The sequence below is a fragment of the Protopterus annectens genome, chromosome 12.part0 (assembly GCF_019279795.1).
Source record: "Protopterus annectens isolate FY-2018-M chromosome 12.part0, PAN1.0, whole genome shotgun sequence".
NCBI lineage: Eukaryota > Metazoa > Chordata > Ceratodontiformes > Protopteridae > Protopterus > Protopterus annectens.
This window is the reverse complement of record NC_056746.1, coordinates 19526606-19538171: the sequence shown is the minus strand read 5'-3', so window position 1 is coordinate 19538171 and position 11566 is coordinate 19526606. Positions and strand designations below refer to the sequence as shown.

At 41.9% G+C, this 11566-nt stretch overlaps 1 protein-coding gene across 1 annotated transcript in view; it reads right to left on the bottom strand.

Moving 5' to 3' along the window:
* The window catches only part of LOC122817312 (zinc finger BED domain-containing protein 5-like), a 1006885-nt gene extending 995833 nt beyond the window's left edge, over positions 1-11052 (bottom strand). Inside the window, exon 1 of the mRNA XM_044090534.1 lies at positions 10924-11052. Coding sequence (XP_043946469.1) covers positions 10924-11052 — 129 coding nt within the window. The remainder of the gene's footprint in view (positions 1-10923) is intronic.
* Positions 11053-11566: the final 514 nt, after the last annotated feature.

Below are 11566 nucleotides of genomic sequence, written 5' to 3'. Positions count from 1 at the left end.
CACTTATAAATGCCCTATGGCAGATAGCCTAGTATCTACCTATGAACTACAGTCCTAACAGGATATCCAACTTACAGTGCTTTACAAAGGTGTATAAATATGATCAAGCTGCAGATATACAAATGTTTAAAGGTATGACTTCCAAATACAGCAGTTAGAAACGATACAGGCATCTTTCTGTAACCATCACAATCCAGGCAGACAATTAGTGACTTTCTTGTCATCATGAACTTTGAACAGCTTTGTCATCCCTGCAGATAGGCTTAGTTCTAGCAAAATAATACCTGCGCTGCCTCTACAAATCCATGCAAGGCAAAATGGCACTCAACCTGATTAAAAAAACTAAAACAAGAATACAGACAACTTGTTCATGCTCACACGACACTGAAATGGATCTGAACCAAGGGCTACTTATGTATCATCTTTTCTAAAAGAACTTTAAAGTTTGTAATTCAGAAACTCTCTGCAACAAAGTAAACACCACAAGAAACAATGAATTTCAAGACAAGAAAAAAAAAAAAGTAATTTTAGCTGTGGACAACAGGCTTATTAAATATATTTCTCAAGTATGAAACAAGTGTCCTGCACGGGAAATAAGACCTTTGACAGCAGGCATAAATTAAAACCACTTAATAGAACCACTCGTTCCAATAAACATTTTAACCCTGAAAGCTTCCAAAATAAACTTAGTGTACGACTGGTCACCCCTAAAACACCTCCAGCTAGAGGATGCAGTGATATACTTAAACTCCAAATTCTTAGAAATCTTGGACTACCATGCCCCTACTTGTACTCTTAGGAACAGGACAAAAACTGCTCCATGACTAACAAAGGAAACTAAGCAAAAAATTATACTTAAACAAATTGCGTACTACTAAAGACCCAGCTGATACAGCTTAGAAATACTACTAAAACACCAATACTATTAGACAAAAGAAACTTCTACTTTCAACTTCATACTAACAAACAAACTGCAAAAATACTGGACAGGTATCAATAGACTCCTACATCCAGACCACTCAAAAACACTAACCCCATCAGGAAGAGCCCATGTGACTCCCAAACAAATTGCTGTTGCCTTTTATACTTTAACTGAAGCCTGCCAATCACTTGCTAACTCATTACCTCCTGTATCACCCAATATGCCTTCCTCCTCAACTAACGTACCACCTTCAACTACAACCTGTTCCTACCTCCCTCATCTGTATCCTTCTTCAATAACTCAAACCATATACCCCTCTGCTGACCTATTACCAGCCAAATATCTGCAAATAGCAGCAAAAGTTAAAACCTATCCTATTTCTATCTATCTTAATAAATAGAACCATAACAGAAGGTACCGTCCCATCCATTTGGAAAGTCTCCCATAAAATCCCCCTACACAAAGATGGTAGTTCAATAGAACTCTCTAACTTTCGTCCAATTGCCCTACTCTCTCCCTTAGCTAAAATTATGGAAAAATGCACCGCCAACTGTTAGACCACCTTCTCCAAAATAGCTTATTGGCCAACTCTCAGCATGGCTTTAGACCTTTCCATAGCACCACTACTGCCCTCCTATCATTTTCTGACCACATTAACAAAAAACGTTAAAGTAACACTCTTTCCTCCGCACTCTTTACTGATCTCTCAAAAGCATTTGACATGGTCAACCATCAGCTACTGTTAAATATACTCAAGTCCCCCTCACATGATACACAGACACTACTGTGGTTCAAGTCCTACTTAGATAACAGGCAAAGTACAGTTGCGTCCACTTAACATAAATGTAGATGTTAGAGTGTATTCACTGTTGCAGTCCTAACAAATAGGTTATCCGGCTCCCGGTAACCCTCAGTCGGCCACAATACTAAAGGTAAGTAAAAATTACGTCAGTTGTAAAGGACGTTAGGGCGGCCGATACAAAAGGAGCAGCCGACGTCACTTCCTCAGTCTTCCTTACCATAACAGTCAGGAGCCCCCAGAAAATAAGGCTTAAAGCAAAAAAACAATTGGGCAAATAATAAATTAAGCCTGTACCTCAGGAATAGAGAACAGGAGAGGACCCCAAAAAGGGGGAAGGAGGGAGGGAAACCAGGACAACAACAGTGAATACACTCAAACATCTACATTTAGGGTAAGTGTACACAACTGTACTATGTTCATCGTGTTTCACTGCTGCAGTCCTAACAAATGGGTTGATTACCAAACCCCAGAGAACAGGGGGGAGGAACCAACAGCACCAAATGTTGGAGATAATGCCCTGCAACATCACAGTGGCAAACCCTGCCCTGGCTCTGGAAAACCGAGGCAAATTATAATGCTTTGTGAAAGTGTGAACAGAAGACCATGTGGCAGCTTCCAAAATGTCTTTAGTAAAGACAGCCCTTAGAAAGGCTGCAGAAGTGGAAGCCGCTCTAGTAGAGAGGGTCCTAACCCCTTGAGGCAAGGCTTTGCAATGAAAGGAATAACAAATAAGGTAATGCAATTTGCAATCCATTTAGAAATGGTTTGCTTAGAAATAGCCTTGCCCTGGGCTCCAGGAGCAAAACTGACTAATAACTGTGCTGATTTTCTAAAGTAGTTAGCCCTGTCCAGGTAAAACCCGAGCTGTCTGTGCACATCAAGAGAACGTAGGATCCTTTCACCTCTATTGCGAGGATTAGGAAAGAAGGTAGGAAGGTGTATGGACTGAATAAGAGTCAGGCTGGAATTAGTCCTGAGAGAGACTATCTGCAGGGAAAATAAGAAAAGTCTCCATGGCCAAAGCTTGCAGCTCCAAAACCCTCCTTGCTGAAGTTCTAGCCAAGAGGAAAGCAGTCTTCCAGGAGAGAAACTTTAAATCTGTAGAGGCAGCTGGCTCAAAAGGAAGAGTGAGTTTCTCCAGAACAAAATTAAGATCCCAGGCTGGAGTTGGTGCTCTTCTGGGAGGTTTTAAAATTCTAAGCACCTTTTAGAAAAATTTTCAGCAGGGAATGACAGAAAATGGTCTGTTCAACAGAACAATGAGCAGAGTTGGGTAAAGCATGGATCTTGATAGAGGAAAAGGAAAGACCACCCTGCAGCAAATCAGCCAGGTATTCAAGGATCAGAGGAAGGGTAGGTTGGGAAGCAGACTCCCCTCTAGCCTGCATCCATTGAGAGAACCTTTCCCATTTGCCAGTATAGGATTTCCTAGTGCTTCTGGCCTCCCTCAGCACATCACCCACCTGTTGGGAAAGGGAAGGAGTCATACAATGAGCCATGCTGCCAGATGGAGACTGAAGATGAGGATGTAGAATGTTTCCCCTTTCCTGAACCAAAAGATCTGGCTTCAGAGGAAGATGCCAAGGAGGAAAATGGTAGATGCTGCGAAGCAGCGTATACCCAATGCTGTCTGGGCCAGTCCGGAGCTATGAGAATAGTCCTTGGACGTTCATCCCTGATCTTCACTAATACTCTGGGAAGGAGAGTAAGAAGAGGGAAGGTGTACACTGATAACGTCCAAGAGAAGGACAGAGCATCCACTCTCCAGGCTCTGCTGTGCTGCTGTCTGGTGCAAAAGAGGTAGCAGATGATTGTTTGGGGAGGAGAAAAGGTCAATCCAAGGAGTGCCCCAACGTTGAATGATGCTGTAAAAAAAAAAAAAGACTGCTTTGTTCAGCTGCCACTCATGAGGATCCAGGGTTTGCCTGCTCAACTAGTCCGCCAAAACACTGAGACTTCCTGGAAGAAACTGAGCTAGGAGATGCAGGTCCAGGGATGCTGCCATGGACCGAAGATTCATGCTTTGCCTGCACAGGGGGTAAGAGCGAGTCCCTCCCTGCTTGTTGATGTACCACATGACCGTGGTGTTGTCTCTGTCTTGACAAGCAGGGTCCCTGGAAAAAGATGATGCTTGAAAGCTAGTAAGGCCTGCTGAACTGCAATCAACTCTTTCAGATTTATGTGCAGGTGCATCTGCTGGGCGTTCCAACGTCCCTGTATGCATCTGCCATCCAGAGGTGCGCCCCAGGCGTAGTCTGAAGCGTCTGTAGTCAGAACATGAGTGGCACGAGGTGTCCGAAAAGGCATGCCTTTGTTCTGTAGAGAGGCTGTTGCCCACGACAGAAACTCCACCTGCAGAGATGGAAGCAGAGGAATCATATCCAGGTCCTCTGTGTGTTGACACCAAATGTTCTTGAGGTACCATTGCAATTTCCTCATTAGCAGTCTTGCATATGGAATCATGAGAATACAAGATGCCATGAATCCCAGAGGTTGCAGGTATTTCCTTGCAGGGAGCTGGGACAGGCTTGCCAAGTCCTTAAAGTAAACTGAAAGAGTTGTCTGCTTCTCCTGGGTGAGATGCATCTGGGCGGCTGTGTTCAGACTCACTCCAAGGAATGTTATCGCCTTGGATGGTACCATTTTCGATTTTTTCCACATTGAGAGTGTAACCCAGGGAAGAGAGAGAGGAGATTCTTTACGAATGGAATTCAAGATACGTTAATAGCTGTTCCTGAGAACTTGCTTGAATCAGACAGTCATCCAAGTATGGGTAAATCTGAATTTTCTTCTGCCTGCAAAAAGCAATGACTGGGGCCAGGCACTTTGTGAAGATTCTGGGAGCAGTAGAAAAGCCAAAAAGGCAGTGCAGAAAATTGGTAATGTTGCTCGCCCACTCTGAAAGGAAGGTACTGCCTGCAACTTTCCCTGATAGGAATGTGCAGATAAGCTTCTGAGATCCAAGGTTACCAGCCAGGAATCCTTTTCTAGCGGCGGTAGCAACCGAGACACAGTAAGCATTTTGAACTTTGGAGGAACACCCGGGAATCCCTTGGGAGCTGGAAAGGTGCACAAAGAAAACTTGTGCCACAGGGGCACTTCTGAGCACCCATTTGTCCTCTGTGATAGTGGCCCAGACATCTGCAAAAAGGGCCAACCTTCCCCCTAAAGAACTATCCTGGCAAGGAAGAACAGGCAGAAGTTGTAAAAAGTCATTGAGAGTGCTTTGATCGAGATGCAGGCTTGGCGCTTCCCCCTTTAGAAGTGGAAGCCTGCCAATGCCTAGACATTTGAGGGGTAGCCCCCTGGCCCCTAGAAGATTAGTTACCTCTAGTCCTGGAACAGTTCTGTCTGCTGGTATCAGGAAAGGACCAACTCTTGGTAGGGTAATTCCTGCTAAAGCGAGGGATTGAACTTGCAGAAAAACCTTAACAGTTTGCATGGAATTGGCCTTATCCTCAATCTTCTTTAGTACTTCCTCTGCTTTGCTGCCAAAAAGACTGTCTTTATGCAAAGGTACATCCAAAAGCTTAGCTTTGGCAAGTTGTGGAAGAGGCTGTTCTCTGAGCCAAGCGTGCCTTCTAATAACAGATCTAATAACCGTAGCCCTGCTGGAGACCACAAGGATGTCAAAACCACAATGCAAAGAATGCTTATTGACCCGACTGGCAGAATTCAGTAAATCCTGCATGTCTTTACTCTCTGCCAAAAGAGGTGCACTTGCTATCCTAGACTTATAGCCTCCAAGGTGTGCTGCTGGTACTTCGGCATACGAAATAGAAATTAGTAGCCCTAATACCTAGGGTGGCGAAGGTATAAACCTTCTTACCCCACCTACATAGGTTCCTAGACTCCCTGTCAGATGGAACAGGATTCCTGGTAACAATGGCCTTAACTCCTTTAGGGCCCTGAGAAATAACCTCTGGATCCGCCAACGGATTCCTGAAAAGAAAAAGATAAACATCAGGGACTCAGTAGTACCGGTCAGGTTTCCTGAGAGCAGGAGGAACTGAATTTGGAGACCAGGAATTTTCCAGAAAAACATTATCAACTTCCAACACAGGGGGAATAGCAAGAGGCTTATGCGGAGGTAAATCCAGAAACTTCCTAATCCGTTTCTTGGATTGGGGATAATCCTGTCACATTTAAATTGTTCTTTGAGAGTATTTAAAGTATCACCAAAAGAGAACTCCTCTGGTGGAGATGGTGAAGGGATGGACTCCTCTGCATCTGAATCCTCAAAAGGAGAAAAAACCTGAGAAAATTCCTCATCAGCAGAAATGCTGGAAGAATCAGAACCGGAGCAGGACAAAACCTCAGGAGAAACATCCCTACTTCTTTTAGGAGGACGACGCAGAGTACCCCTAATAAAAGAGTCAACAAATCATTCGCCTTTTTAACCATTTGGGAATGAGGGGAACAAGAAAAAGCTGGAGCCAGCCTTTTCACAGGCTAACGAATGGAAAATTTACCTGCCAGCCTGAAGGACTAGGGAGGCCTGGCAACCGCCAAGGCTGAAGGAAAAAGTTTGCTGTCAGAATGCAAAACGGAGGCCTCGGACACCGAAGTCAGCTTAGTGGCTCCAGCAGAAGAGGCGACAGGTCGGAAGGCAAAAAGGAGGCCGAAGGCCTAAGGGACTTAAGGCCTACGATTATACATCTGCAGTCTGCAAAGGCATCTCACTGGCTACCGCCTGACTTAGACTACTAACTTAACCTCATCCGAGGACTTGGCTTTCTGAGGCCTGTCATGGTCCTTATCCTTACGTTTCTTTGGAACATCTGAAGACTGGTGGATGCCATACCAACGAACTTAGGCCAAACTCCAAAATGCCTAGCCAAAATCTTAGCCCGACGATGGATAGTACGCGCATTAAAGGAAGCACAGAGATCACACTTGGGAACGTCGTGGTCAAGGCCAAAAAAAATAATGCAAAAGGAATGAAAATCTCTATGGGGAATCTGCTTTCCACAGGTAAGGCAATTAACTTTTTCTGACATTCGTTAAGGCAAGAAAAGAGAATCCCCCAACGGGGTACTTAGCTGTAGTAGACTTAAACTCGTAGTCGGAAACCAAAGGTAAACTGCCGACCGGCACTCGTGCATGAAAAGCTTCTACTTCGGGCTCCGCAGCAATGAAGACTGAGGAAGTGACGTTGGCTGCCTCCTTTTGTATCAGACGCCCCGACATCCTTTACAACCGATGACATTTTTATTTACCTTTGGTATTCTGCCCGACTGAGGGCTACCGGGAGTCAGATAACCCATTTGTTAGGGCTGCAACAGTGAAACACGATGATCATCAGGCAGTGCTTTGGGATAATAGTCTAACCACATTCCTGGTCACCCTTTGTGCACCCAAAGGTTCTAATGGGCACTCTTTTATTCTCAATTTTTATAAACTACCTAAATGTAAACATCCCTCAAACTACATGCATACAATATGCAGAGGACTCCACATTAATATGTTGCGCTACTGGTCCATCTGAACTGCAAAATGTCTTTAAATTAGTAGAAAATTGTCCGTTACAGCTGTCTCCTCCTTAATCCCAAAAAGACTAAATTATTGCTCTTTACTCCCACACAAAAGTCCACCCCAATTGACTTCATTATCAAATCTAATAATGGCATGGTTATATCTCCTGACACTACCACCAAACTCTTAGGAGTAAGAATAGACCACAACCTTAACTATGATACTCAAATCAACACCACAATAAAAATCAGTCAACAGAAAACTAGGCTCCCTCTGTAAGATTAAGCCCTTCCTAAATCCCATAGCTAGAACTACTATTGCCCACACCCACCTTATCTCAACTCCCCTCTAAGCCTCTCCTATCTACACTAATCTATCAAAAAGCAACATCAACAAGCTGGCAACCTCCTACAACAACACTGCCAGATTTGCAACCTGCTCCCCTTTTAAAACCCACCACTGCCAGAATATGAAACAACTGGGTTGGCTGGAGTTGCATAATCAAATTCAATTCCACCAATTTATTATTGCCCGTAACACCCTTTATCATCCAAGCAATCCAACAATACTCATGAGTCTAATCACCCCATATAAAAATCTTACAAACTACGCTCAGCAAAAAAACTACTGGTATCCAAACAAAAACCCAACAATAAAGCAGGAAATTCCCTTTTCTCTCTCTAACACTGTGGGAAAAATCTGGAACCTACTTCCTGGTGAACTCGCATCTCTTTCTTAAAACTCCACTATTCAAAAAGAAACTCAAAATATACCTTACAACCCACTGGCTATGTCCTTGTACCAACCCAAACTAAGATTCCTCTTCCTGTTATCCTAGGTTCTCACGCCAAATACTACTCACGTCATTGCTACTTTTAAGACCATTACCTTTTACCCCTCTGCTAATCTGATCAGTTAGCTAACTTGAGACTGTACAAAACCCCTTCTTCTCAGATACTATTGTAGGTCAGGATGATCGTACCCACCAAGGACCTTACGAATGTGTCACTACCTTATAAATAACGTGTCCCTGCCATGTAAATAATTCTGTTCTTCTGGGACGTATATACAACTTTGATTTTGGAATGTCTCACACTCTTCTAAATAGTTTTTTCTTCTATTATTGTTTGGTCTTAAAAAAAAAAAAAATTTGATTATCTATCATGATTACTATGTTACCATGTAAACAGCTGTTTTGTCTGACAAGTGAACTGTATCTGTAGTTGCAATGTTCTGCTTTGTTTTTTTTATGTGGAGCTTTTCTCCCCAGGCCTCTAATGAAAATGGACATATATCCAGTTAGACTAGCCCGGTCAACAAATGTAAAATGTTTGTCTTTCGGCTTTTCCCAGTTAGGGGTCGCCACAGCGGAACTCCGGTCCGCTAATGATTGGCAGCAGATTTTTACAGTGCCAATGACTGGCAGTAGATTTTTACAGTACCGAGTTGCCAGCTCAACGCCCAACCTTCAATGAAGGCAAGCCCATTCACGCATATATTTCGGAACGCCGCTCTACCACGGGGAGGACATGCAGACTCCACACAGAAGGCATAAATACATAAAAAATGCAACTCTTAGCATGGTTACACACTTCGAGACAGGTCAGGAAAATGGAGTCCACAGTGGAATGAAAGAAATGGCAATTAGTGAATTTTGGTGGACAAATAATCAAAGGCCTACATCCACAACTTCCAAGAAATTCCTATAACCAATGGAACTAAGGCTGAGAAGTACTGCAAAGAAATAGAAAACGTCTTCCACTTACTCCTGTAGGTGTTCTGGAGGAGATGGCCCTCTGTAGAGCTGAAAAAATAGCAACTACCCTCCTGAAAACAGAAGCCAACATGATTATCCAATGAAGTGGAGTAACCAAGCTCGTGGCTTGAATGCACCGAGATGCGAATGGGTCTCTGCTAGTAGGATAGGTTACAAGCCACCCATGGAGAGACAGATAAAGGAGATTCCAGGAAAAAAGAAAAGAAAACGTATGTATCACGGGAAATGAACTATGCCTGTCAATACGAATGTACAATAAACATCTCAATTTTTTTAAACTGCCAACTTTCTGAATAAAGCTTATCAGAGAAAATGGTGGGAAAAATGCAGAGGAAACTACAAAGCCAGGATTACACCAGATATCCTGAATCTTATTGCAGGGTAGCATAATCAGGATAAAGAACTGTAACAACTGGTAGAGATCGTATGAGCTCAGTCTGTCCGGTAAGGAAGTGTCTTACTCTCTGAATATGATCTGCCGACAAAGAGAGACTGCTATTGAAGGACCACCCTATAATCCTGTGAATTCTTTCACAAGTGGAAGAAGTAATCCCTATTTGCCTAGTGATATATGAAACCTCTACCATATTGTTTAAATAAATGGCAATATGACCTTGGGAAAAACTGGAAAGTCAAGATAACATTTTCTTGAGGCACAACACGACAATAAGAAGCTTAATCTTTTATTAAACACACAACTACAGAACAAAACAATAAGACATCCAGTAAGCGCTTTCACATTCTCTCAAATGCCTCATCAGACTGTTAAAAAAGCTAAGCCATTTCTACATTTGAATACCTTTGCTGTTACATCAACCAATCATTATTATTCCTTAACTGATGACATCAGTGCTTAATTGATTAGAAAACTTAATTAAAAATTGCTGGCTGAAATTCATGTTCAAAACCTCTGGGATTCTTTATCTTAAAAACAAATATTTAATTTATAATAGATGCTTCAACCTCATACAGCTTAAAAACATATATACATATCTCAAACTATGTTCCATTATTTAAAAGAAACATATGCTTATGTATAAATGTATACTATAAAAATATAAAATATATCAAATATATAATGTTATTAGCTGACCGTAATCCTTTACTGAAATTATCAAGGATTGATTTAACAAGTAATGAGAGGGGAACCAGCGATATTGACAAACATTAATGTTATACAACTAAACGAGGAAAATAGAACAAACTTTAGAGAAAATTAAATGTACACAATGGCAACGTAGGCATATGGAAGCCTGCATTAATTTTGAAGTAGTTCCACGTGGTCTACATATACTTAAGATGCCGAATTTTGGCAACACATACCCCGTACTACTTAGTAAATGGCAACAACTCAACCTTGAGACCAGCTGTGGCTATATGAAATTACTAGTAGGGCAGTACATGTCAATAGAAAAATACTTAATGTTTGAACTTACTAGACTATGTGAAGAATTGGCTGGATTTATGACACAGGGAGAGACGAGTAATTTTTTTGGCAAACGCTAGTGCTAATGTCGCATTACTTGAGAATAAATTGATGCAGGGAAAGAAAAAGAAAGAAACTTGAAAGGGACTTCCTAGATTTCCAGAGGGGGAATGTGTTCACTTGGCCTCACGAACCAATGAGAGGGAGAGGCAATAATCAGCAACAGACGGTCCACCAATCCGTAGATGGAAGAAGAGACACACCAATTCCGATAGTTCAACCAATCAGGGAGCCTGATATGCCGAACAAGAAGGGTGTAGAGCCACCTACCAGGAAGGAAGTGATGATGAATAATACCACAAGTAACAACGATGCGATGGATATCAGTAGAGAACCGCCAGCTCTAGCGGGAACGAGTAATGTAAGAATTCTGAATCAAGATGTATGCAGGAAAGAAACAAACGTTGGCAGTGCAGCTCCTACCACTTCCACAGAGGGTTTTTTTTCTTCTTTCCCCTTACCCATACAGCTGAACATGAAAACGCCATGGCCACAGTTAAAGGGATCCAAGAAATGCAAATTTCCCGAAGAGAGACTGGAGTTTCAGAAAAAAGTGCTGAAACCTGCAAGTCAAACTTAGTTATTATCATTTCTAGTTACCATTTAACATTGTCAGAAAGAAGCCTTTTAAATAGAGGCTCATATTTTATTCCAGCGAAAGATGTTGACTTTACTGATATACTAATTGATTTAAAAATGTTTACTAGAAATATAAATCTTAAAATGTTATATGGAGAATGTATGTCAGAATGTCAATAGAATTTTCAAGAAGCCATCAACTTTTATTCCTCAGATGCACCCTTTAGTAGAGTCGTTTGAGAAAGCATTCGAGAGAGACCTATTGAAGTTACAAGACAATAAAGAAGCTAAAGTCAAACATGATTTTTATAATCTGAATAGCGATGAACAAGCCTTACAGAACTTACAGGAAAACAAGGGGATTGTCATTAGAAATGCTCATAAAGGGGGTGCAGTAGTAGTATTATATACTGAGATGTATAAATCCAAGATTCAGATTCTTTTGAATGATAGTGAGACATACACGGACATTGATGGTGTGAAGCTCAACAAAGTTATTAATGGAGTACATGATGAACTATATGA